The 27,301-nt window shown below is 46.5% G+C and overlaps 1 protein-coding gene and 1 long non-coding RNA gene across 4 annotated transcripts; one reads left to right on the top strand and one right to left on the bottom strand.

Moving 5' to 3' along the window:
* Positions 1-132: 132 nt before the first annotated feature.
* Positions 133-25,790, top strand: SPINT2 (serine peptidase inhibitor, Kunitz type 2). Of its 3 annotated transcripts, XM_082439410.1 has the most exons (7): positions 141-576; positions 17,918-18,088; positions 21,235-21,288; positions 22,621-22,674; positions 23,243-23,404; positions 23,764-23,799; positions 25,126-25,790. In XM_082439410.1, exons 1-7 carry the CDS (start codon positions 471-473, stop codon positions 25,290-25,292), a joined length of 750 nt encoding a protein of 249 aa, XP_082295536.1. In that variant the 5' UTR covers positions 141-470; the 3' UTR covers positions 25,293-25,790. The 3 variants fall into 3 exon arrangements, with proteins under 3 accessions (XP_082295538.1, XP_082295536.1, XP_082295537.1); XM_082439412.1 differs by lacking the exon at positions 23,243-23,404 and having other exon boundaries at positions 133-576; XM_082439411.1 differs by lacking the exon at positions 21,235-21,288 and having other exon boundaries at positions 144-576.
* On the bottom strand, positions 20,073-20,480 carry LOC309649419. Its single transcript, XR_014257105.1, has 2 exons — positions 20,363-20,480; positions 20,073-20,295 (listed from the first exon to the last, which is right to left on the bottom strand). It is a non-coding gene; the product is annotated as an uncharacterized lncRNA (long non-coding RNA).
* Positions 25,791-27,301: the final 1,511 nt, after the last annotated feature.

The raw sequence follows: 27,301 nt of genomic DNA, 5'->3' as shown, positions 1-27,301 counted from the left end.
CCCAGGGCCAGGGGCGGGCCCAGGTGCGCCCAGGGAGGAGGACGGCCGCTCAGGTGCCTGCTCCCTGCGCCTGCGCTCTAACGCATCCCGCCTCGCCAGGTGCGCCCCGCCCCTTCCCTGGCCTTCCACCTTCGGTAGCAGCTTCGAGGAAGCCGCCATTACCTCTGGCACCCACGGAGCGGCTGGGGGGTGTGGCGGGGTTCTGAAGGGTCGGGGGAGTCCGGGGCAAGCGAGGAGCGAACTAAAGCATCGTGGGCGCAGGAGGCAGAGTGTCCGCACACCAAAGGACCGAGAAAAGTGCTTCCCGGAGACTTCCTGTGTGGCGAGGGGAGGCGCGCACCTCGCGGACCCGCACCTGAACGCGACGCGCTCCAGTGCGCGTGCGCGGCAAGGGTCTTCCCGCACCTGATCGCGAGACCCCAACGGCGGGCAGCTCTAGGCCTCGCCTGGGCGGCCTGGTGGAGCCCGTCATGGCGCAGCTGTGTGGGCTGAGGCAGTACTGGGCGCTCCTCGCCCTGCTGGCATCGCTGCTCCTCTCCGGGGCTGAGGCGGCCGACGGAGAACGTGGCGTCCACGGTGAGGGCACGGGCGGGTCTCCTGGGAGCTGTGGAGGGCCGAGAGGCCGAAGGGGGGGCGTTAGGGGCAGGGTCGGGGGCGTAAGTGGGGGTCTGAGGAGGCCCTGGGCAGGGTCTGAGCGGGGAGAATTGGCGGGGGAGGAAGTTGGGGGCGACTTGGTGAAGCTCAGGGTGTGTAGCTAGACTGAACCTTGGGAAAGAGGTTTGGGAGCCCTTGGGAGTGAGGACGGACGGAGGAGCCCAGGCTGGGTAAAGTTTCCTGTGAATGAGGGAGGAGACTAGCGCTGTTGACCGAGAAGAGTGGCAGTGGCCCTTCCTGTGGCAGGAAGGAGGTGAGGGGCCGAACAGAAGACCGGCCTCTTCCTGGCAGAGACAAGTTCCAAGAAAGCCCAGGGAGGCCAGCCGCAGCGGGTGGGGCTTGGACTCGATGACCTGGTGGCCGTTTTAGCCTCAGGAAAGAAGCCCTAACCCCCACCTTTTTGGATATTGGACAGCAGCCTCCTGAGAAACCTTTCTGGTTCAGTTGCAGTAGAACGCCTCCAAGAAGAAGGGTGTTTCTCAATGATATCCAAAGGAAGGAAAAGAAAAGCAAAAGTGTTGGGGGGAAAATACTTTGTCAGGGTGCAAGGGGGGGGGAGCCTCTTGGTATAAGAAGAATATTGGCATTGAGAAGCTGGGCTTGGATTCCTTGGCCTGGTCCTTAGAGGTTGGTGGAGGGTAAGGCTCAGTTTAAACCTCTAAACTCTATGGAAGTTTGGCCTGAAAGGTCTTTTTGAACAAGTGTTGGTCCAACCTTACTGCTTCAGACAGCCACAAGGAGGCTTTGAAAATAGATCTCTTGAAAGAAAAATTCGTTGGTTCAGCGAAATTTATTGAGCCCCTGTTATGTGTCAGGGGCAGTGCTGGCAGCACTGGTAACAGTTGTGACTCAGACAAGCCAGGTCCCTGCACTGAGGGAGCTTATATTCTAGTGGGATAGACAGAGACAGGGAGTAAACGTTCAAATAAAGAGCAGTCACCACAGTATTAAATTACTAAGACGTAATGGAACGGGGTGAAGTAGACAACCAGGGATGATGTAAGATGATGGGGGCCACTTTAGCTCAGGTTGTCAGGAGACGTCTCTGAGGACAGTGACGGCTGAGGTCTAACATGAAGAATGAGCAAGTGGCAGCGACACAGAGGCTTCGGGGTCCAACCGGAAGTAGTAGAGTACAAAGGCCTTGAGGCTGGAGCAAGCTTAGTGGTATTGGAGGAAAAGAGATGACAGCGTGACTAGAGCAGGAGTGTGTTGGGCGGGGGAGGTGGGGGATTGGAGGAGGATGCCAAGTGGGGAAAATAGGCAGGAGCCAGGTAGCTTTATAGGCCAGCATTTTGGATGGAAAGAAAGCAAGCAGGATGTATGTGCACCAAGTCATCGCCTGTGGTGGCTTCTGAAGACTGTTAATTTCCCTATGCCTGAGGCAGAGAGGAAGAATTGAGTTGGGGGGTGGGGAGTTGTGTTAAGAGCCAGTGGGGAGAGACTCAGCTCCAGGGAATTAGGAATGCAGGTGTTGATCATTCTTGTGGTCTGAACTAGAATTTGTCAGCCCTTCTGGACTTTTTTAGAGGAATTAATTATGTTAGGATATACCTTCCAGTTACCTGGCCTGGGATTTTATCAAAACTGAGTTTGGGGCTAACATCTATTGCTTACTATGAGCTCTTGTGCATTACTTAATCCTTGAAACAACCTGTTACACATCTTGCCTAAGGTCACACAATAGTAATTGACAAGGCCAGGTCGGGCTGCAGAGGGCTTTTCTGTTTGTTCCCAGTGGCTTCCCCAGCTGTTGCAGCTGGCTGGACCTACTGACCTTTCAGAAGTACTCCTATCTGGCTGGGTGAACTAATGCCCTTGCTTATCTGAAGTTCTATTTGTATGAAAGGTTTCAACAGCTTAATTTGAGGCAGGAGGTAGTTTTTATCCCTCCACCCCTTCTGATTGCTTTGATTTTTCTCAGGAAGCAAGGTCATCCATTAAGAGTGAGGTGTTTCTCCAGCCACACACAGCTGCACAGGTACCTCCAGATGAGTATGGTGGAGGGGGGGAAGTGTGTAGTGAATGTATGTAAGGGGGTGATCATAATGATCTGTGTGAAGACATGAGGGGGCTGAGGGGTAGTGGAAAGGTGGTAGGGCCAGTGGATTGTTGGAGTTGAGATTTTGAAGAGACTGAACTAGGAAGCTAGGATACAATGGGCAATGAGGGAGATGCATGAAACTGAGGTTCTGAAGAGGCTGCAATTATTGAGACAAGGTCTAGGTGTGACCATGGGAGGGAGCGGCTGCAGGGAGGGCAAGATCACTGGAGGAGAGGAGGTCTAGGAACCAAGAGGCCAGGATGGTTGGAGAATCGCCTATCTGGATATGGAAATCACCAAGAATGATGATAGGAGCAGCAGCGGGAGTGACAGTGAGCCAGGAGCTAAAATCATGGAGAAGTGAGGAGTAGTGACCTGGATCAGCAAATGACCCACAGGGTGGGATACGATTTACTCTGATGATGAGATTCATAACTGGGTGTTGAGGGTGGAGGGAGAATGGTGTAGAAGCAGTGCCCACTGGAAGGGCACAAGAGAAGCTATATCTTCAGGGGAGAGCTGGGTTCAGTTAGAGTAAGAAAGTGACAAGAATGTTCAGAGAAGAGATTGAAGAAATGAGAGATTTTGCTTAAGATAGGCCATGAGTATCAGAGACTCCAGGAGTTGGGGGAAGGGAGATGCTGACAAAACAGGATGTATGGTGATGAAGGGTAACTCGAGTCTGGGGCTGAGGTGGTGATAAGCAAGTGATAGGAGAGTCACGTGGTCTCGAGACTGACAATGTTGGTGAGGCACTGGGTGGTGGAGGGCAGATAGGAAAGGGTGTGGGATATAATGGACATTTGGAGGCTTGGCGAAGTGTCCTGACTCCAGACCTTTGCAGATGGAGGTGGGGGAAAGCTGATACTTCTGTGGGTGTTCGGGTGTTCATAGCATTCAGGGAGAGTGCCAGTCTGCATGGAAGCACATAGAGATTATAAACCAGCTGTTCCCAGCAGGCCTCAAACAGGCTTTATGTGACTTGTACAGTTTCTAGGATTGAGAGGTTTTTTTGAAATATTTTTATTTTTGGCTTTGCCTGAAAATTATGAAGATCTGGCGGTGCCAGTCCAGTGTTCCCACATAGCACCCGTGGGGTGGTGCCAAGTACTTCTTTTGGGAAGGACAAAGAAGACTGTCTTTCTCAGCCTGTATTTATTCACTTGGCCTGCCCTCTGTATCTTCTAAGCGTTAGAGTTGTGACTCCCATGTTAAGAGTATGCCCCATTTAGGAAACAAAGGTAGATAAAACATAATAGCTACTTATAAATTGTACAGTGCAGTGAGTGTGTGTATGTGTGTTATTGTTGTTAGGGAACACCCCTTATCAGGTGACCACAAATGTGCCTGATTTTTTAATCTCTTCTCGGGTGATAAGTCCTGGTATTTGGAGTGCCCCCAAATATATAATTTTGATCAATACAAGGGCAGATAATATATTCCTTTTCAGAATAGAACCTCAAAAATTCCTTTTAGGAGTGGTCAGTTAAGTGTAGTTCCTGCTGCCAATAACTTATGCATCAGAACTTGTGTTAATGGTTCCTTGGGCATCGGAACTTGTGTTAATGGTTCCTTCACTCATAGCCCTTTGTTGATTGTTCTTGGGAATTTCCACTGGAGACAAGTGCGGCAGCATTCATGTGAGAGCCTCCACCACACTTTGAAGTGATCTTCCATGTGCATCAACCTCTTCGATTAATTAGTTTCCCCAGAACTTTGACTGAAAGCGTGAACTTTCCAGTAAATCTCCAAGAAGCATGTTATTAGTCACCACTCCTTTTTCTTCTCCTCACCCCCATGGATAGTTGTAAACTGAGTAGTCAGAGAAGATGACAGATAAGAGGGAAAGTGCAGCTGGTGTTGGTGATCAGCTGGGAGTTCTCCAAAGTAGCATCTTGTAGTATTCTTGTCCTTCACGGAAGAGGCACTTGTTTAATTTGCAGGCAAGACAGTTTAGTTCCAGGACAGTTTGAAATATTTATTCAGCACATATTTATTGAACACCTGCCAAGTGCCAGGCACAGTTTTAGGCCCTGGAAACAAAGCACTGAATGAAACAGATGACACCCTCCCGCCCCAATCCATGGCAGTTACATTGTAATGAGAAGAAAATACAATAAATAAATGAACAATGACTACATAATTTGGTGATGAGTACTATAAAGAAAAGTAAGGTGGGGGGAGGGATAAATTAGGAATTTGGGATTAACAGATACACACTACTATATATAAAATAAACAACAAGGACCTACCGTATATCACAGGGAACTATATTCAATATCTTGTAATAACCTATAATGGACAAGAATCTGAAAAAGAATATATATATATAAAACTGAATCACTTTGCTGTATACCTGAAACATTGTAGATCAACTATACGTCAACTAAAAAAAAAGAAAAAAGTAAGGTAAAGGTTTGGTGTGCTTAGTACTAAAAACATGGACTTTGAGGCTCAAATGGCTTTGAGGCTATACCTAAAGAACATTGAGGGGCTTGCCTTTAGGTCCACTGAGGGAAAGTGGACCCTTGCCACCAGAAACATTCCTTTGCCCTGGTCAGTATTTGAGAAGTCAGCCTGTAATAGAGAAAGCCAGCCCCCAACCTGTTTCTCATTTTACCTATCCCCAGAGTCATTTGCAACATTCAGGCTTGTCTTCAGGTAGTAGGCCAGGCAGCCAGACCTCTGTTTGCCATGTCCTGAGACTGACAGGCCAAATAAGGGATGAGGTAGCTTGTGATTCATGTGAGGCAGGAGAGAACCCTGAAGGGGTCACACTGAAATGACTTAGCCCCAGGAGGCCTTGGTGGCCCATTGGTCACATGACTAATGAACTTGCAAATGACCCCAGAAGCATTAGTGTGTGGATTATGGATGTCCTTGTGTGATCCTGGTCACAAATGTCATTCCACTTGTTTCTGACAAGGCCTTTTTGAAAACTTACGAAGGAGTGCTGGAATTTGGATGCTGAGGCCCGTGAACTTTGGAGTTAGTTACTTTGAAGTTTATTTGAAGCACATTTGTCATTATTGGAAAGCCATTTTAGAAATGAGGGCAAGTGTTTGAGATGGATCTCACCAATGGGGTCCTGGGTCCCTGGCCTCAGAAGCCCCGTAATCTGAAGTTCCTGAGTTCATATGTGGTACTTTGTCCGTGTTTATTCCAGGGTCAGTCATTTAGAGTCTAGGGCATGTTCGGGGTGGGGGTGGGGGTGAAATAATATTAGATATTATAATAGTTTTTGATCTTTCAAAGGGCTACATAGATAGATATATGCCTGTGGTATTGAAATTTAGTGTGGTGCTTAGGAAAAACACGTCTACAAAGGCTTCTGGGGTGGGGTGATGATGGAAAAAAAGGTTGAGAAACATTGCTCTAGGTAGAGGGTCCGTTAGCTGTAATCAGTTTCTGAAAATGGTCCATGTTTCAAAAAAGATTAAGAACCCCTGAATGTGAATTAACAGACAATTCCATGAAAGACTTTGAAACTACTATTTCCTTACAATTTTTTTTTTTTTTTTTTAACATTTAGGACCTTTTTCTAAAATTTGTGGGGTTTTTTTGGCTGCATTGGGTCTTTGTTGCTGCCCGTAGGCTTTCTCTAGTTGCGGTGGGCGGGCTTCTCATTGCGGTGGCTTCTCTTGTTGCGGAGCACCGGCTCTAGGCGCACGGGCTTCGGTAGTTGTGGCACGCGGGCTCAGTAGGTGTACCTCACAGGCTCTAGAGTGCAGGCTCAGTAGTTGTGGCGCACGGGCTTAGTTGCTCCGCGGCATGTGGGATCTTCCCGGACCAGGGCTTGAACCTGTGTCCCCTGCGCTGGCAAGCGGATTCCTAACCACTGCACCACCAGGGAAGCCCTTCCTTACAAATTATTCAGATGGAGCACTGTGATTCTAGTTATGAATTTAGGTAAGGGTAGAATTTATAGTCCTGCTTGAGTGATGAGTATGAGGTGACAGTGGGTAGGAGTGGTGGTTTGCATTGTGCTAATAGTTTATGGAATGTAAACCTTCATATCTAAATATTTTATATCTAAAATGCCAAGATTTTATGAGCCTTATAATTTAAGTTGGATTTGTCATTGTAAATGTTCTTTCCTCATAAATACCTAGGGGTTATTTTAAAGTTTCTGAATTACTTATCCTAATAATGACAACTTCCAGGCACCAGAACCTAGAGGACGTGGGTAGTTAGTAGCTTTCTGTACTAGAAACAGAAGCCCTCAAGTATGTAGAACCTATCCAACTAACCAAAATAGCTGGATTTATAGATCACCTTGAAATAAGACTGATTGTAAAATAAATGTCAACTTTGGAATTTGGCACAGTAGAATTAAAGCAGCCTTGAATATCTGCCTCCCTGGTATTCAGTACCTCTTCACTCACACAGAACTTTAATATTCTCTCATCCCTTGGTGAAAAGATAACTTGAAATCCAGATGGGTAACCAAGGCATAATTTTTCTTATTTTCTTGTCTCCAACCTCTTAATCTCCCGATACTGTAGTGTTGCAGGACTTTGATCTGTGTGATAGTCTGCCATTGTCTTACTGTAGGTGAAGGTAAGGAATTTTGTGTCTTCAGGCATGGCAGGTGGTTGCACAGCAGAAAAACAAAGGGAAGGAGTGATGGTTGAGTTGGTTTGATCAACTCACTGACTTGAGTTTGTACTTTGGTTTTCCATATCCCCTCTATCCTGTCAGTCACCACATTCAGTTGGACTTACTAGTGAAATGTGTCATCCGTCTCTTTATCTTCATTCCCACTGTTCCTACAGTAGTCTGGTCTTCATAAAAATATAATATCTACTACTTATTCAAAGCTTTGTGCCAAATGTTTTAAGCTCTTATAATGGAGTAAAAAATACCTTTAATTTTCACAACACTCTTAATGATTGGTCCCTGTGTCAAAGAAGTCCCTTCCATTTGAATTGTTTTTAAGAAATGCATCTGCAAGTCCACAGAATTTAACTCAATGGGACCTATGGAGGGAAAGCCAGCTGAATGTCCCCATTTTATTACTCACCAGTGAATTCAAATTACATTGAACAAATGCCCTTTCCCAGACAGGCCATGGTCAAGATAGCCTCAAGATTAATAAATGGTGCATTCCACAGCAGGAAACAAAAGTCTAGGTGTCACAAAATGGGACTTATTGCTAACAAACTTGTCAAAAAACATTTTTATACTAAGTAGATCCAGAATGGGTACAAATCACACAGAGGGGCCTTCACTTCAACTTGGGCTGAGTTGTATTTATAATGTCCTCAAGTTAGTTCTCTTGCTAACATTCTCAGCTTTCACCGTAACCCGAAGGAATTTTAAAGAGGAAACTCTCCTGTTTACTACAGAGAATATTTCTGATACAAGATGTGTGGGTTTTTCCACATCAAGCAGTTCTCAGCAGACACGGATTGGGTGTTTGGCAATTTAACTCAATTCTGAAACCGCAGGGAGTGAGCACAGATCCTGTAGGATAAGGGCTCAGTCTCACAAGACTCCCTCTCCCCCCTTCAAATGCCAGTCAAAGTCTGAGGTTGTCCCCTGTCATTTTCACCAACCTGCTATAAATCAAGGGTTGCCATGACCCCCTCGGATCCAATTTGCTAGAGTGGCTCACAGAACTCAGGGTAACACGTTTACCAGTTTATTATAAAGGATACAAATGAACAGCTAAATGAAGACAGAGGTCTGGAAGGGTCCGCAGTGTAGGAGCTTCTGTCCTTGTGGAGTTTGGGGTGAGCCACCCTCTTGGCATGTGGATGTGTTCACCAACCCAGAAGCTCTCCTAACCCCTTCAGTTGGGGTATTTTATGGAAGCTTCATCACATAGGCATGATTGATTATTAACTCAATATTCCACCCCTCTCCCCTCCCAGGAGAATAAGGGGTGGGGCTGAAAGTTCCAACCCTTTAATCTTGCCTTGATTTTTCTGGCAACCAGCCCCCATCCTTTTTTTTTTTTTTTTTTTTTTTGGCCATGCCACAAGACTTGCGGGATCTTAGTTCCCCAACCAGGGATTGAACCCGGGCCCTCTGCAGTTAAAGCGAGGAGTCCTAACCGCTGGACCGCCAGGGAATTCCCCCAGCCCCCATCCTGAAGCTTTCTAGGGCTCCCCCAGCCACTATCGTCTCATTGGCATACAAAAAGGCAATCGTACTACTCCAGAGATTGCCAGGGTTTTAGTTCTTGTGTCAGAAATGTGGGTCAAAGACCAAATATTAGAATAGAACATGCTCCAGCTCTCAGGAAATTACAAGGGTTTTAGGAGCTCTGTATCAGGAAGGGCAGGCAGGGAGAGACCAAATACATATTTCTAATTATGTCACAGATATGATAGGTCTATAATCAGAGCTTTGCCTTATCTTTCTAAGCCTCCCAAGAGTCTGATTTAGATACTCTAAGCCTCTAAAATCTGCACTTTTTATTTATTAGCCAGGCCTAAATCAGAGAATATGGGGCTTGCCGAATTGAAGAATACTGGGTTTATACATTTTCCAGCTTTGCTGAGAGGTTTATACATTTTTGTTGCATGTATTATTGTTCCCTTATTATGAATGAGGAAATGGGTGTGCAGGGAGGTTAGGAAAGCTGCCTCCCGCCCCCACCCCAAAACAGTGGGCTAGTAAGAGGCAACCAGGAATTCCTGCACACACAGGTCCTTTACCAGAACAGCTTCCTGCAGGCCCTGTCCTCTCATGTGTCCTACACACTTTTGCCGAGTGACTCTTCCTTATTGTGTCACTTCCCTATACCAGAGCCTTTGCTCATTTCCTTTGTACCTTGTGTGGCTTACAAGCCCTTTGAATGTAGGGTGTGATTGTAATATTTTACCTTGTGTGATTTTCTTCTCTTTCTATCCAAGCCAGTCTTGTGGCTCTAACTTAATTGTAAACCCCTGGAGGTCAAGGACTACATTCCCAGTGGGTGCCTTCTATGTAGGATGGCTACTCAGCTCAATTTACCTTGGAGGGTTCCAATTTATGCCACTGTGTTTCCCACGGTAACTATTAAGAATACCCCTTTTCACTCTGAAAAGTGTCTTGATCTAGAGGATAAATTATATGATCGCCCTATTTACATATATTAGCTATTCACCAAACACTTGTTGCTTACTACTGTTCAAGATACTAGGGAATTTAGTACATTCAGTTTTATTTACCATGAAAAATTTCACTGAAAAATTTAAGCAAACAAAAGGGATGACTATAATCCACTCTCCAGATAAAACCCTTAAAGAAAATAAAAGTAATACATTCACAAAATTAGAATACTCAAATTGTACTAAAAGATACAGATGGAAAAGAAAAACTGGAAAAGCTTCTCCTTCCTTTAGTCTCTTTCCCTAAAGGTAGATTCATATCTAAATTAAAAATTTAAAAAGGAATCATAACATGTAAACCATTCTTTTGCTTTTTTTCTCTCAGACACTTTTCTATACCAGCACATACGTAGTTGTCTATTTTAAACAGCTCTGAGTATTCGATTATGCGGATGTCTCACAAGTTATTTCACTAGCACGAACAGGGTGTTCTGGTGGTGAATTTTCAGCTGTTGTAGGTCTGTGCGCACCAAGCCCTTTGTGGATGTGGTAATAGTTGCCCCTGTTCTTTGAAACTCTTGAATTAATTGATTCTTCCTTGTTTGCTTTTTGATACTGAGGAGTGAACTGTATTCTCTCCTATTTTTTTGTATAAAATAGTATTTTCAGATGTCTGAGGATTATTGTAGCAAATAATTTCCCTTTGGCCATTATCCTTAGAATTCTAAGTGGCTTTAATGAAAAGAGTAGAGCTGTTTTTAGTGATGGAAGGGTGTGCTGCAGCATTTTTGGCAAAGGATTAACCTGAGGAAGGTGTGGTCAGTGTTGTCATAGAAATGTGAGCCCTAGGAGTCTATGTGATAGCATCTGACCACACCTGTAGGACGTGCTGAGTTCTGTGACATGACAGGGGGTGAGGGGTGTGGAAAATCTGAGCAGGGTGTTTTTAGCAACACTCTAAAGAAGTGATTGGCAAACTGCAGCTCGTAGTCACTGCCTACATATGGCCTACACGCTAAGTATGGCTTTTGCATTTTTTTAATAGTTGAAAAAAATCAAAAGAATATTTTAAAGATTAAAAATTATATGAAATAAATTTTTATTGGAATGACAACCATGGTCATTCATTTACATATTGCCTTAGGCTGCTTTCATGCTACCATGACAGAGTTGAATAGTTAGGCTAGGTCCATGAAGCTTGAAAGAAAGGCAGTCCTTGCTTTGCACAGTTTTCAACATGCACAGATTTCAGTTACTACAATATATTAACTGTGAGTACTTGGGTACAGAACAAGTTTCAGCTACTAGCTAGCTCTTCAGTCACAAATCATTGTGTAAATTACACATATGCATAGTGATTGGTCACTGCATGTCTGTTACTCAGTTCATACACAGTAAAGCATGTAGTTGTGTTGCTTCCTTGTTTCCCAGTATACATGACAGTTTACAAAAATGGTTAATCACTAGAGGAAGTTGGCCAAAAAAACACCGAAGTGTAGCAAAGAGAAAAAGTGATAACGCTGGAAGTGAAATTCCAATTGAACATAAATGGAGTGATAGGAGAATGAGTTAACTGTGGGAATGTTGACACTGCTTGCCATTTGAGACCGGATATGCAGCCAGAGGAGCTTATCGACAGAAATGAGGAAAGTAGTTGTGACAAAAAAAGGATGATCCAGTGGAAGTAATGCTGGCAGAAACTTCCACAGAAAGTCAAGCAACTCTCAGCAATTTTGTGTCATTGAAAGAGCAAAGGATAAAATGTTGGAAACTGATCCAAACCAAGAAAGAGGTGTGACACTTCACTAAGGTGAACTGAGAAGATGCTTGCTCTCTATCATGAGTTATATGAGTAAAGACCTTCACAAGCACTGTTCAGACTACTCTTGGTGACTTATTTATTTACAAAGAAGATTGAACACTTCGATTCTCAAGTTTCTTTTTTTTTTTTAATAAACTTACTTATTTTTGGCTGTGTTTGGGTCTTTGTTGCTGTGTGCGGGCTTTCTCTAGTTGCGGTGAGCGGGGGCTACGCTTTGTTGCAGTGCGCGGGCTTCTCATTGCGGTGGCTTCTCTTGTTGTGGAGCACGGGCTCTAGGTGTGCAGGCTTCAGTAGTTGTGGCGCACAGTTGCTCTGCGGCATGTGGGATCTTCCCGGACCAGGGATCGAACCCGTGTCCCCTGCATTGGCAGGCGGATTCTTAACCACTGTGCCACCAAGGAAGCCCCAATTCTCAAGTTTCTAATGTTTTAACTTACAGAGTACTAAATAAATATTCATTTTATTTTATTTTTTTAATTATTCTATACATTTATAGCCCACAGTTTTTCGTTTTAAAGGTTACGGAACAATCATAATTGTTCCCATTGCTCTGCATGATTTCACACTATTCTGCCTGTATTTACTATTTGGCCCATGATAAAAAAGTTTACTGACCTTCGCTCTAGAGAAAACAGATGGGGGGAGGAGAAGGACCATTTCATGAGTGGCTCCAAGCTTGTGAGGTGATCCAGGGCTTTCTTATTAGTATACAGTGAGGCAAGAAGTTGGTGTTCTTCAGTTTATAGCACCCATGGGAGTAAAAAGTTTATCAAGGGACTTCCATGGTGGAGCGGTGGTTAAGAATCCCCCAGCCAATGCATGGGACACGGGTTTGATCCCTGGTCCAGGAAGATCCCACAAGCTCCGGAGCAACTAAGCCTGTGCACCACAACTACTGAGCCTGCGCTCTAGAGCCTGCGAGCCACAGCTACTGAAGCCCGCGCACCTTAGAGCCCGTGCTCCGCAACAAGAGAAGCCACCGCGATGAGAAGCGCGTACACTGCAACGAAGAGTAGTCCCTGCTCGCCGCAACTAGAGAAAGCCTGCACGCAGCAATGAAGACCCAACGCAGCCAAAAATAAATAAAAATTAAAAAAAAAAAAGCTCAAGCGACCTCAGAACCAGAGAAACCTGTTTTCTATGACAAAGACCAGTCTGTTTGGCAATTTTGTAATAGCCAATGTTCAAAATGCCTGCCAGGGTTTTGTAATTTAGGTTCATATGTCAGATAATGTGTGATTTTAACCATTTTTAATACTTTTCCAAGAGAATGTTACTGTTTCCTAAAGGCAGGAATTCCATTTTTCCATATTCTGAAGCAAGTGTATCCAAATTTGGTGTCCTTCAGCTTTTCCCTGTTTTTCTTATTCTGTTTTGAAAACTTACGGAACGTATTTAATTTTGCACTAGCATTTGTGAGCACAGAAATAGAACTTGAAACATATTTTTCATGATTGTTTTCCAAAACTATTCTGAGACCAGTATATCATTTTGTCATCTCTTAATAAGAACAGTTATTTATTAAGGAATAACTTACTGAAAATTGTCCAACCGAGTCCCCCTCAGCCTTGGCCAGTTCTTTGGTATGGTGCTATCTATGACCCTGTCATTGAGTGTCACCATAAACAGGCCTAGCAGAGGGCCTGGCCTTGGTGAGCCCTCCAGTTGTGATGAAGCCTTGAGGAATGTTTTGGCTTTTAGGCAACTTCAGTTTCATGTTTTTCCCACTGCCTGTCACTATAGTGTTTTTTTTCTTTCCTTCCATCCGAGGGGTCGTTTTGTTTGTGCCTGTGCTCTCTGATCAGACCAATTTGAATTCATATCCAGCTCTGCTGCTTGCTTAGCTTAACCTACCCAAAGCCTCAGTGTTCTGCTTTGTAAAGGGCAGGGTGGGGGTGTTACTGCATGAGTCACGGTTTTATTGTGACTATTAGAAATCGTGCATAGAATGTGCCTGGCATCAAGCTTAGTGAAGGCAGTGAAACGGGGTGTCAAGAAATAAGTCATGCTCTGCATTTTGGTTCATTTTGATTTTAAGCTGGGTCTACCAAAGTATAGTATTTTGACTTTTTTGAAGTTTTTTTTAAGGAAGGTGGTAAGTCATGGACGCCATCTTACATACTAAAGTATTTCTGGCTTTTTGTACAAGCGTTTTGGAGAACAACAAAAGAGAAAATGCACTGATGTTATTTGGAGTGAGGTGAAGAACATGTGGCCTGTGTTTCCTAAAGGAACATTCTCTCCTTTGAAACGAACCGAGCAAGCAAACAAAAGCAAAATCCTTTTTTCATGAGATTACTTCCTTAAGCCTAGAGAGTAAAAATGTATATGATGGAAGCTTAAAAGCAGTTTAGTTAGTAAAAGCATGTGACAAAATGAGACTTTTCTCCATTTGACGAGGAGCCTCCATACTCAGAGAAGGGACTCTGTCTTGACACAGTAAGTGTGTGGTTAAATTTCATCTTAATTGAACCTAGCTTTGGCCAACTAATCTGCTCCTTAGAGCTCTTTTACTCTAATCAAATTTATTTTAAAAAGAGCTTTTACCCCATTAAAAAAAAATAAAAACAAAAAAAAGAGATTAGCTTTTTTCTCTTTTTATTATAGGAATTTTCAAATGTACACAAAGGAGTGAAAACAGTTTTATGAGTGCCCATAGACCATCACTCAGCTTCAACAATTGTCAGCATTCTGTCTTTTCAGATTACTGTGTTTTTAGTCCAGGTTCTCTCCTAATAAAGAGACATTTCTAAATTCTCCTGGGACAAAAATGAAGTCACCCCCATCCTGTCCTACCCCACCCAAGGAACCTGAAAATAAGGCTGCTTCTGAAACTTAAACTATGAGATCAATGTGTGATCATTGACAGCAGATACGAGCAGCCGTCTGAGACAGAATAGCCTCTCAGGCCTGCAAAATTTGTAATGAAGGAACCATCACATCTACAGAAAGAATGGTCCAGTCAGGAAGGGGCATTGCTCAGTGGTGGAAGTAAGAAAAGTGTTCCAGAGGCAGACCTTGACTGTGCTGTCTTGACCTAAGTGCTTCCCGAGCTGTCTGCTGCAAGCCTCTAGTCTGCCTGATAGATCCCAGTAGAGAGTAAGTTCACAGGAATCCTACGGAAAACTTCTTTACTGTGACTCCAAGTCACCTGCTCCATTTCAGCTTGCTATCCGAGGTGGTATGTTGGTACGCATCCACCCTGCTGGACAGTTATTTTCTCAGTATCCTCCTGTGCGCTTTGTTAGCAAGATCAGCATCCCTGTGCCTCATCAGCTCTGGGGCACTAAGAGTGCCTGTCTGAGCCTACAGAGATGAGGGCCAGATTCTGGGCAGTGTTTACTTCACCAAGGTAACTGCCCTCCATCCCTAGATAAGCTTTTTCCTCTTCCTCTTTATGCACCCTCAGGCTTCTATACCTGCACAGAATGTATCTGGCACCCTTGCTTATGAAAAGCCACCAAATTCTCACCCTTCATACTGTGTTCGCCCTGCTGCATTCTCTGCTGTGGTGTCTGGCAGTTCCCACCTGGCTGGCTTGAGCTTTGTTTGGCCCCTCAGGTGTTTGTTTCAATTGAGACATAATTCACATTCCGTACATTTGACCCATTTAAAGTGTACAATTCCTCCCTCAGGGTTTTTGTTTAAAAGATTGTACCTGAAGCTGCTCAGGAAGCAAGGACACAAAGCAGTCGATGATCCCCAGGGCTGTCAGCTTGGCAGGGCATCGGATAGGCTGTTGCCAAACCTCGGCAGCAGTGCGGTGCTCCCGCCTCGATGTTGTTTTCAGTGTTGGATCATAAGTGGATCCTGTGTGGGTCCTCTCCAGTTTGTCTTGTTTTTAGCAGTGCTGCCTCTGGCATTTGATAGCCGTGTGGATTGGGCAGAAATATATACCAAAGAACTCTTCTCCTTCCGTGTCTTCCCTGGGCCTTGTCGATTGCGTTTGTTTTGTGACCTTTGCACATTGTCAAAAGTACCTGTTCCAGGTGCACACCCAGCTGGTTCTGGTTGATGTGTTATATGGACAGAAGGTGCCTGGGCCTATTTTTTAAAAAAAAACTGATTTAGTAAAGTATTTACATACCATAAAATCACTTGTTTTAAGTATACAACCCAATGACTTTTGGTACATTTACAGAGTTGTACAACCAACCCCCCAATCCAATTTTAGAACATTTCCATCAGCCCCAAAAGATCCATCCCTGTGCCCATTTGCAGTCAGTCTCTGCTCCACACCCCCAACACCAGGCAAACACTAATCTGCTTCCTGTCTCTATTGATTTGCCTTTTCTGAACATATCGTATGATTCCGTTGATATGAAGTATCCAGATAAGGTACTTTTTTTTTTTTTTTTTTTTTTGCACTGGGTCTTAGTTGAGGCTCACGGACTCCTTAGTTGCGGCAGGTGGGCTCCTTAGTTGTGGCGTGCAAACTCTTAGTTGAGGCATGCATGTGGGATCTAGTCGAATCTGGGCCCCCTGCATTGGGAGCGCGGAGTCTTATCCACTGCGCCACCAGGGAGGTTCCTAGATAAGGTACTTTCTAACTGGTGATTTCATTGATGGTTGCTTGCAAATTAACAGAGCATTTTTTTTTACTTCAGAGTATCCTTTTTCTGCTGTACTAGTTAGCTGTGATTTATTGGTGTACGTGTGAGTTTCTTGGGGTGTTTGTTTTGCATAGTACCAACCTTTTTTGTCCATAGATAGATGTTTTGTGGAACATTTGGTTTCTTGCCCATCGTTGTGATGTATTTTGGGAGACGCAAGAGAAGCACAAATCCTGCCCTCTGTGCTTTCGAAAGGCATCCCCTAGTTGGTGAGGTAAACCTAGCAAACATGAAAACAACTAGGGAGGAGTAAATGACAGCATATAACCAAGTTTTGGGCCCTGGGATGTTTTTATTTGAGATGTTTATGAAGCACCCTGTGCTAGGCCCAGGGCAGGGTGGAATGCCCTTATGCCAGAAGGCAGAGATGTAGGAGGCCAGGGTGTAGGGAGAGGTGATGTGGACTCGTGATCCCGGGGGGTGGGGGGGGTGGTGATATGGTGGTGCAGAGCACACATTGAATCACATGGTCAGGTTACTCCCTTTCCAAGTTGCTTTCTATCCTCCTGATTCCTCCAGGAGAAAGTCTCATTCTAGTGCAGGTGATACCTCCAGCACTTGTTTATCTGTCCCTTTTTAAGAGAGAGCAGATTTCTAGGCCTTCTGCAGGCAGATGTATCTGGCTGCAATTATAACATTGTTCTGTTTTCATTGTGCTAGAGTGGGGCCAGATTTTAGGACACCTTGTAACCCAGGCCCATCTCGGTGTGCTCAGATGGGGGGAGCCATCATAAGCGCTGAAGCAGAGGAGTGACCTGAGTTGTCTCTGGAAGGTTGGCAGTTGGGGGAACTAACGTTAGGGAGCTTCTTTCTGAGGCTCTTGTGGTAATTTGACTATGAAGTGGCCTATCCTGGCAGAGAGTAGACAGGAAAAGTTAGGAAAGGCCCTTCTGTGGGGTGCTAAGAGCACCAGGCCGTGCATTTCCTTCCTGACCGTGCATTGCCAGCTCTGGGCTTGCTTTCTTTTTTTTTTTTTTTTTTTTAATTAATTAATTGATTAATTTTTGGCTGCTTTGGGTCTTCGTTGGTGTGTGCAGGCTTTCTCTAGTTGCAGCGAGCGGGGGCTACTCTTTGTTGTGGTGCACGGGCTTCTCATTGTGCTGGCTTCTCTTTGTTGTGGAGCACGGGCTCTAGGCGTGTGGGCTTCAGTAGTTGTGGCATGTGGGCTCAGTAGTTGTGGCACGTGGGCTCTAGAGCGCAGGCTCAGTAGTTGTGGTGCACAGGCTTAGTTGCTCCGTGGCATGTGGGATCTTCCCAGACCAGGGCTCGAACCCATGTCCCCTGCATTGGCAGGTAGATCCTTAACCACTGCGCCACCAGGGAAGTCCCAGCTCTGGTCTTTCAGTGCTAGGCTCCCCTTGGCCCAGTGAGACGGGCACATATCCAGAAGGATCCTGCAGTCTGGCTTTTTGCCTTTGAAAGTCCTTTTTCTATACTGGATGTGTGTGTGTTTGATAATGGGGGAAGGGACAAAATCAACACGCAACTGAAATTCAGTTCAGTCTGGTGGGTTGGTGTCTTTGTCGTTAGATGATGCCTTCCTATACAAAGAAGGAATCACTAGGTAGGCCTGATGGCGACACTTCAGAAACAGCTCACAGAGTAACTGTGCTGAAACTTAAGGCTCTGCTTCTCCTCTTGGGGCTCTGGAAAGCTGTGGGCCTTCTCCTACAGGTCTGTGCATGTTCTGTCTTGCAAGAATTGCCCTGCCAAGCTAACTGGTCTCTGGTTGGTTGTGTTTTAGATTTTTGCCGAGTTTCGAAGAGTGTGGGAAAATGCCGGGCCTCCATCCCTAGGTGGTGGTACAATGTCACTGATGGATCCTGCCAGCAGTTTGTGTATGGAGGCTGTGGAGGGAATGACAATAATTACATGACCAAGGAGGAGTGTCTTGCAAAGTGTGCTGGTGTCACAGGTAAGACAGTGCTGTTGGGGAAGTTTTATTATCTAGAGACACTTTATTAATTGGGACGTAGCTGCCTCTTGCTCTTTGCTAGTTCTTCACTGCTGAAACTGGGAGACGTTTTTAAAAGCAGAAGAAACAGGCACAGTGTGAAGGTCGCCCACACGGTGGTTTCACAGTGGTACCCTCCCTCCTCTTCCCAGAAAGGGGAGAGTAGGCCGCAGACTGAAGCCAGGGGAGGGGTGACATGACAGCGTCTTCTCCCCAACTTCCCTTCTCCCACTACTGAGAGCAGGTCCCACGCCAGGCCTGGTACGAGCAGAGTCCTCCAAGTCTACTCAGGCGGGCTGCCCCCCTTGCTTCCTGGGCATTTGGGTTATTTTTACCTTTGGGACAAATGGCTTGAGGAGCTCACCCAGCCAGCCAAGTTATGAATCAAGTTAAAACTAGAACATACTTCTGGAATCCATCCTTCTCTCAGCCTTCGTGAGGGATTCTGTGGAATCAAGATAATGTTGACCCTGAGAGCCTCCCAGTGTAAATAAAAACCTAAAGCCCCACAACAGTGTGCACTGGCTCTAAACGGAGCCTCGAGGGACTCCTTGAGACCTGACGGCAGTGCGATATTGGCCCTCTGGAGCCTGATCCTTCCTAGGTGTTCCAGAGACCCGAGGACTGGGCCAGCCAAACTGTCAAAGATTTTCATTGGCGATTTCCTTAACATTGTTACGGGACTTCTTGCATCCTTTCCTGACAGCTTGGTGTCAATGTGTGGACTCTGCATTATGATTCTGTGTCAGAATGTGCTGGTGCCCTCAGTGCTCACCGCACTGGCTGTAGTCTCTCTTGGCTTTGAACTCTGCATTCAGAAATCAGATAAGTTTATTAAAGTTGTGTGTAAAGAGAGGAAGACAACAGTGGTCTTGGCTGTGAACTGAGGTTTAAAACATAATGCGCAGACACACAAGCCCAGCAGTGACTGAGTGCCTTGAGGAACATTTTATTGATCTTTGTGTGCCCAGTGCCCGGCAGGCACTCAACAAGTGTTTGGAGAGCTGAGGTGGCTGGTATTATTTTTGGATTATTTTTGGATTATTTTAAGTCCACCTTGGCTTAATGCCAATTCATTTGATTTGCTAGAGCAGGACCAGGTACTTTGGTCTTATCTTTTAATGGTGACTTTTGCCTTTCTGGTTGAACTTTTCATTGACTAGAAAGAATCCTTGGATTCCAACAGATGAGTTCCTCATTTTGGGGGCTGGGATGGAGGGGCAACTGGCAACCTTACCAGATGGTGATGGAGAAAAATACCATTTATTTTATGTGGTTTTCCGCCATCAGCTGTGATCCAGTGTCAGGGAAGGAATTAAGGGGAAATGTTTTTTGCTACATTTTCTGTCCTTTTCCAATCAGGAGTTGACAGTAGCAAATGTACATGCCGTTCTGGTTACTCCTTGGTTTCTCAGGGGGAAAGTTAAGTTTTAAGAACACAAGCAGTGGACAGTGGGCATTAAGGCGGGATGTCTCTGCAAGGAGCCACAGGGTGTAGTGTTTTGCTGGGAGAAGGCAGACAGCTATCTTCCTAGAGGTCAAGCCAGAGTCTGGCCCCAGCCTTGAGGTCCCGGAAAGCTCATTTGCTGGCACCCGAGCGTGGCTGCACTGCACAGCTCCTGAGGCGTTCTCTTTGCCAGCATATTTTCTCCCAGGCAGGCAAGCTCTGTGGGGAGCCAAATGATAATGAGAATGCCAGTTTATTAATTAATTAATTAATTATAATGAGAACCAGAACCACCAAAGGGACCAGACACTTCTGTCCCTGTGCCTGAACCCTTAGTCTGTGTAGGCAAACCTCTCAGCGAAATTCCCAGAACATTGCTTGATGAGGAGAGAGGCGGAACTGGGGGAGCTGGTTTGTGATGGTAATGTGCAATGGCATCAGGTTAGGCCAGCCCCACGCCTCTCCACAAGGGAGGGTTCCTCCCTCCTGGACCCTGCCTGCACTTCCACCCACCCTCTTAGCTTTGTGTGTGTGCAAGATAAAATATACATAATGTAAAATTTAGCATTTAACCATTTTTAAATGCACAGTTTAGTAGCATGAAGTACATTCACAGTGCTGAGCACACCCTTCACTTTTTTTTTAATATTTGTTTATTTATTTATTTGGTTGTGCCGGGTCTTCATTGCAGCACGTGGGCTCCTTAGTTGCAACAGGCAGGCTTCTTAGTTGCGGCAGGTGGGCTTCTTAGTTGCGGCACACGGGCTCCTTAGTTGTGGCCTGCGAACTCTTAGTTGCGGCCTGCGAATTCTTAGTTGCAGCATGCATGTGGGATCTAGTTCCCTGACCAGGGATTGAACCCAGGCCCCCTGCATTGGGAGTGCATAGTCTTTTTTTTTTTTTTTAAACACACCTGCATCTTTTTTTTTTAATAAATTTATTTATTTACTTATTTATTTATTTTTGGCTGCATTGGGTCTCCATTGCTGCACGGGCTTTCTCTAGTTGTGTCAAGCGGGGGCTACTCTTCATTGCAGTGCGCGGGCTTCTCACTGAGGTGGCTTCTCTTTGTTGCGGAGCACAGGCTCTAGGCACACGGGCTTCAGTAGTTGTGGCACGCGGGCTCAGTAGTTGTGGCTCACGGGCTCTAGAGTGCAGGCTTAGTAATTGTGGTGCACGGGCTTAGTTGCTCCGTGGCATGTGGGATCTTCCCGGACCAGGGCTTGAACCTGTGTCCCCTGCATTGGCAGGCGGGTTCTTAACCACTGGGGAGCGCATAGTCTTATCCACTGCGCCACCAGGGAAGTCCCACGCCCTTCACTTTTTTAATTCATTGGGTGAGTTAATACAGTTCAACAGGTTATTTGGCCCTGGAAGCCATTCTGTCTTTTTATAATGTCATTTCACACGTCTTTTCTCTGATTCCCAGCTGGTTGATCTTAAAATTTAACCCACAAGGGCAGTCTTGGTTCCTTATTTTCCAAGTTCTGGCAGGTTTGTGGTCCAGCATGTGCACTGAAGGGCCCACATAAAGGAGAAATGGGAGTCGCTGTGAGAGGCACACAGGACCAAGCCTCCTCAGGGATACAGCTTGTTTTGTTTCACCAGGCAGTCTTGGAGGTACACTTTCTCACTGTGCTGTTTATTTGTCCTCTTGTAGTAAATACCATCGATGATCTGTCCAGGAATGGAGCAGATTCCTCTGTCCCAAGTGGTAGGTTCTTATAAAGACCCAGGATGGAATGAGGGCCATCCAGATGGCTAATGTGAAAGGACATTTGTAATTTGGGCATTGTACAAGGGCTTCCACCTCCTGGTTCTGTTTACTCAGAACTGGCGAACAGGGGCTCTGCCTGGGCTGCCAGCTTCTGGCTCCTGGCCAGCATCCTTCCGCTGGGGAGTTCAGCAGACAAGAGGGCTGAGGGATTCTCCAGTGCTTCCTGGCTGACCTCAGCTTCCTCCTGGGGGATGAGGGATTGTGGCTACTGCTGCATGTGGCTCAGGCCCCTTCCCCCGCTTTGGGCTGGCTTCAAGTCCCCTGGCCTCAGCCTTCGTGCTGTCTTCACTGCCCTATCGCACCTCCTTGCTTGCTGTATCTCCTTTGCTCCTTGTCGTCCTTGCTGTCCGTCTCCCTCCCTGTGCTAAGAGTCCTCTGTCTTCTGCCACCCCTGCCTCCATTCCCACTGCAGTCCTTGATCTCGAGCTTTGTGTTAGCTTGCTTTGTAGTGCTGACAGCAGCTGCCCCATTCCTGCTTTATGCTTAAAGGACTCTGCATCAGGAGCCGGGGGTGAGTGGTTCAGAGGCACTAGTAAGTCCAGTCCAGCTTCCCCAAAGGCCAGTCCCCAGGCAGTGGGTTCTGCTGGGCGAGACCTGCTGTGGAGGCAGGGAGTCCGCCCCTACCCCATTTGAGGGTGGCCCCCTGTCAGCCACTGGCCACGCACTGGTTGCACTCTTGATTCTGGTCCTTTGACTCTGACATCAGCACCCACATGAGAGTGAGCATTTATTAGTTCAGTGGTTGACCAATTTGCAGAATGCTGAGAGGTTAAAGTCACTTTCCAGTTTTGCTAGGCTAGGAATCCTGTGACTGTCCTGACCATTGCTTTGCCTGGGTTCATTGCTTATTCCCAAGCTGGCCTCTGCAAGGTCATCCAGAGCCATGGGGCACTGGCATCATAACTCTGGTTTCTGTCCTGTTTCAGAAGAAAATTCCCCCAAGAGAATAAGGGACCCTCCTCCCTGTGTCAGAGAGTGGACACCTCTGGTCTTCTTCATCACCCCAGAAATTGTGGCTGGGATTAGTTTCCATAGTAACCCCTGAGGTGACAGGCAGGCTTCCCCATCCAGCGTTCATTCTGTGTGTGCCGTAGAGCCCATTAGGACTGGGAGGTGATGGAGCAAAGCTGCCCACAGAGGGGGGCTCCACTCCCTTCCGGGTGCCAGAGTGTCTACGCTCCCTCAGTGGGCCCTTTTAGACTCATCCCCAGCTAGGCGACGTGTCCTGTGTCCATTCCAGCCTCCCTGACATGGATGTTTGTGTTTCAGTTCCCAGAAGGCAGGATTCTGATGACCTGTCCAGTGATATTTTCAACTATGAAGGTATAACTTTTAAAAAACATGTTTTCTTACTTAATTGGGAATTGAGACACACTTGAGGATTTCCATTAAGGGTATTGTAGAGCAGGGCTTCCCGACCTTTCCCAGGTGTTAGGACGCATGAGGATGCCCTGGGGCAGCAGGAAGCAGGATGTGCCACAGCACGCCCTTGGGAAGCTTTGCTTGAGAGGCAGCGTGGCGTGCAGGCTCTGCCTCCCTCCAGCTGCGCGCTGTGGGCGGGATACTGTAGCTCTGCCTCAGAGTCCCTGACTATGAAATGAGGGGCCTAGTTCAGACCTCTCTGAAGGTTCAGAGACCGAGTTAACACATGTAGACCCTACAACAGTGACTGACATAGAATAACCTCCATAACAGTGTAGTCTGGCCATAAAGAGAAAGATATCTGAAAATGTGGTCCAGAATGGCCACGTCTGTAATGGCCAAGTTTCTTTTAACAGAGAGATGTTTTCCCCATTGGCTGGCAGCCATATGACTGCTTGGGAGCATTCTAGCTCCATTCACCTCTCCTGGGCCCTGCTAATTTGTATGCCTTGGGCTGTCTCACTCCCAGAACACTGCACTGCCAAGGCCATCACTGGGCCTTGCCGCGCATCCTTCCCACGCTGGTACTTTAATGCCGAGAAGAACTCTTGTGATAACTTCATCTACGGCGGATGCCGGGGCAATAAAAACAGCTACCTCTCCAAGGAGGAGTGCATGCAGCGCTGCTTCGGTGAGTCTGCCTGACTCCTAAGTCCAAGAAACAGCGATGGGCAGATGAACCCTCCTGAGAGGACACCAGTCCCTTTCCTCATCCCTAAAAGGAAGGCCTTGGAAATGCTGTCATTTGGACTCTGCCCTTAGTCTTCTCTGGCTCCCTGGTGGGGAAGGGGTGGGCTTTGGCCCCAGCTATTGGGCACATGTGTCCTAGGTCCCTACTGGGGTGGCAAGGTCTCAGAACCCTCAGAAGAGCTGGAAGAAGTCGTTCAGAAGGAGTGTGAAGGCCCTGGGCTGAGGGGAATCCTCAGGTGGCTGCAGCTGTGAGGGGAGGAGGGCTGAAAGCTGACCTCAGGGTTGTGTGTTTTCTTCCAGGCAAGCAGTTGTATCCTGCCCTGCCCCGCACTAAAGGTAAACGGCCTCTTGCCCCCCTCCACCTACCTGCCTTGACTAAGCTCGGCTGTGTTTTTTGCAGGCTCATGTTGTCTCGGACACATCATCCTTCACTGTAAACATCGTTTTGTTAGAAAGTCATGTTTCTGCACGAGAATGGCCAGGCAGTTTGGAACATGTGGTGGATGTTTGTCCCATTGTACAGTGTACATAAACGGGTTAGGAGTGAGGCCGTCTCTGCCTAGGCAGCCTGGGGGTGACTGGGGGACACATCCTACTGTTTTAGGTGTGTGGGATCTGCTGCACGCAGGCCTGGGACTAACTCCAGGTTTGCGGGGGAACTTTACTGCCATGGGGTGTACAGAGTTGGTCATGGGTGATAACAAAGGAGGACGGAAAGCCCTTGCCATGTGTGGGTGGAGCATGGCCCCAGCCAGTGCTGTTGTCCCCAAGCAGTCTGGTCTGACAAGGAGGCTAGGCCTCCTCTAGCTTTTGTTTCTGATTCTGAGCCTGAATCATGGATGGTAGTGTTTGCACAGAAGACCTGCCACACTGGTTTGGCCTCTTTCCACCTGTTTCCCTGTTAAGGAGCCCAGGCCTGGCCTGTGTGTCTGCTCTGCTTTAGAAGAGAAATGAAGCTGGAACCTGGTTTGCCAGGCATAGGGATCTGGAGGGTTGGAGATGGAGAGTGAATTGACCCTGTCCAATTCCGCAGCCAAGTGGGGAGAGGGAGCCGGGTAGCTGCCACAGGAGGCCACATTCCTTAGGTGGAGCCCCACCTGAAGAAAAAGCATCTTAACTGACCATTGGGACTGCAGTGGGGCAACCACTATTACATTTACCTGGGCAGTTAGGAGCATGAGGGTCCCCTCCCGGCCCTGCTCCAGATATACCCATGCCTCTGCCCTTCCCTCATTCCACAGGCAGCCACCCCAGCCACCTGCAGGGCCACATCTTTCTCTGGCTGGTTGGGGGAGGGGGTGTGTGTTTGCACACACACACCAGAGATGTGTGCTTTTCCTGTACAGATTGCCCCAGAGAGGTGGCAGGGTAGTACAGAGTTGAAGTGGGGATTTTTTGTTCAAAAAGGAGGAACGCAAGTAGCCGCTCTGTCTATGTGCACATAGCATAGCACCTCCTTTTTTCAGGAGCCTACTTCTCAAGACTGTAGGGACTCTCCTTGAGGACTTCCTGTCAAGCAGTGTCAGTTCTCCAGAGCCTTCTGGGTTGGGGTGGGGGGATGTCTGGCCCAAGGGCTGCTGGTCCTCCTCCCGAGCCCACGTGGACACTCTGGCTATGGCCCGCCTCGTCCTGCTGGTTCTGAGGCCTCTCTCTCATCCACAGTGGTGGTCCTGGCAGGGCTGTTCGTGATGGTCCTGTTCCTCTTGCTGGGAGCCTCCGTGGTCTGCCTGATCAGGGTGGCGCGGAGGAACCAGGAGCGCACCCTCCGTACTGTCTGGAGCTCTGGGGACGACAAGGAGCACCTGGTAAAGAACGCTTACGTCCTGTGAATGCGCGGTCGCCAAGGGGCTGCCCTCCTCAACCCCCTGTTAATGAAGAGAATCTGCGAAGGGAGGAGAGACAAGTGTCGAACGCGTGTGTGCTTTTTCAAATAGAGTGATTTGTTTGTATTTGCGCGATCATTAGGGCTTTTGGCCTGTTTGTTAATCCAGAAGGTAAGAGGGCTGCTCCCTGGTCTCCCGGGATGGGTTTGCTTTGGAAATTCTCTTAATGAAGGGCTGTGCACGTTGCAGATGGTCTAGCCCTAGGTCGGAGTCGGTTCCTCTTCGATTTATTTCTTTGCTCCAGGTGTAGTTTTCTTAGCTTATGTTGAATCCTATTGCCTCCTTTCCCATCACAAAAGTAATGTTTTAATAGTTTCCTTTGCTTTTTTTCTGTTTTTTTTTTTTTCAAGTAAGGAGAAACATAAGTTTTTTTAATTAGGATTCTGAAAGGAAGAAAGTAAAATGTACAAGTTTAATAAAAACGGCCTTCCCTTTTAAAATAAATTTCAGTATGTGCTTTCTTTATTTGTGGGACTGCTAATTTAAACTCTACCAAAGTTACCACAGGACACTACATGAGATGTCCCATTCCAGAAACAAACTTCTTAAAAAAATAGCACCTTTTAGATCTTCTTGAATGAAATACATCTTATATTTCAACGGAGTGCCCATAAAGTTTCACCAAACAACACTTAGCCTTACCACCTGTGGTAAGCTCTGATTATTTTCTTATTCTATTTCACTCTTTAAAAATTTCGGTCTTAGGGACTTCCCTGGTGGCGCAGTGGTTAAGAATCCGCCTGCCAATGCAGGGGACACAGGTTTGTTGATCCCTGGTCCGGGAAGATCCCACATGCCGTGGAGCAACTAAGCCCGTGTGCCACAACTACTGAGCCTGCGCTCTAGAGCCCGTGAGCCACAACTACCGAAGCCTGCATGCCTAGAGCCCGTGCTCCACAACAAGAGAAGCCACCACAACAAGAAGCCTGCGCACCGCAACAAAGAGTAGCCCCTGCTCACCGCAACTAGGGGAAGCCCGCATGCAGCAACGAAGACCCAACACAGCCAAAATAAAATAAATAAAAAATTAATTTTAAAAAAAAGGTAAAAAAATCTTAAAAAAAAAAATTTTTGGTCATACCACACTTTTTTTTTTAATGACCCACTTTGGCATCCATGATTTTTTTTTTTTTAATTTATTTAAAAATAAATTGGAACAAAAAGACAATAAGCCCTCCTTTCCTTGACCCTTCGTAGAAATCCCTTCAGGCCAAAAGGCCACATTCTGTACAGACATACCTCCTTTTATTGCAGTTCGCAGATACTGCAGGGGTTTTTTCTGTTTTTTCGGTTTTTGGGTTTTTTTTTACAAATTGAAGGTTTGTGGCAACGCTGCGTTGTCAGATGATGGTAAGCATTTAAAGTATTTTATTTTTTATTTTTTTAATGCTATTCTTGTCTGCTTATATTTTTATTTATGTATGTATGTATGTATGTTTGGCTTTGTTGGGTCTTCCTTTCTGTGCGAGGGCTTTCTCTAGTTGTGGCAAGTGGGGGCCGCTCTTCATCGCGGTGCGGGGACCACTCTTCATCGCGGTGCATGGGCCTCTCACTGTCGCGGCCTCTCTCGTTGCGGAGCACAGGCTCCAGACGCGCAGGCTCAGTAATTGTGGCTCACGGGCTGAGTTGCTCCGCGGCATGTGGGATCTTCCCAGACCAGGGCTCGAACCCGCGTCCCCTGCATTGGCAGGCAGATTCTCAACCACTGCGCCACCAGGGAAGCCCTAAAGTATTTTTAAATTAAGGTATATACATTGTTTTTTTAGACACAATGCGATTGCACACCTAATAGACTATAGTGTAGACATAACTTATATATGCACCAGGAAATCAAAAAATTCATGTGACTTTATTGTGATACTTGCTTTGTTGTGGTAGTCTGGAACTGAACACACAATATCTTAGAGGGATGACTGTCCATTGGGGGAAAGGCTTGTGTCCATTAGGGTTTAGAA

The sequence above is a fragment of the Balaenoptera physalus genome, assembly GCF_965194825.1.
Source record: "Balaenoptera physalus genome assembly, chromosome: 19".
In the NCBI taxonomy this organism is placed as follows: Eukaryota; Metazoa; Chordata; class Mammalia; order Artiodactyla; family Balaenopteridae; genus Balaenoptera; species Balaenoptera physalus.
The sequence above is the reverse complement of the archived record's forward strand: the minus strand, read 5'-3'. Positions and strand labels throughout refer to the sequence as shown.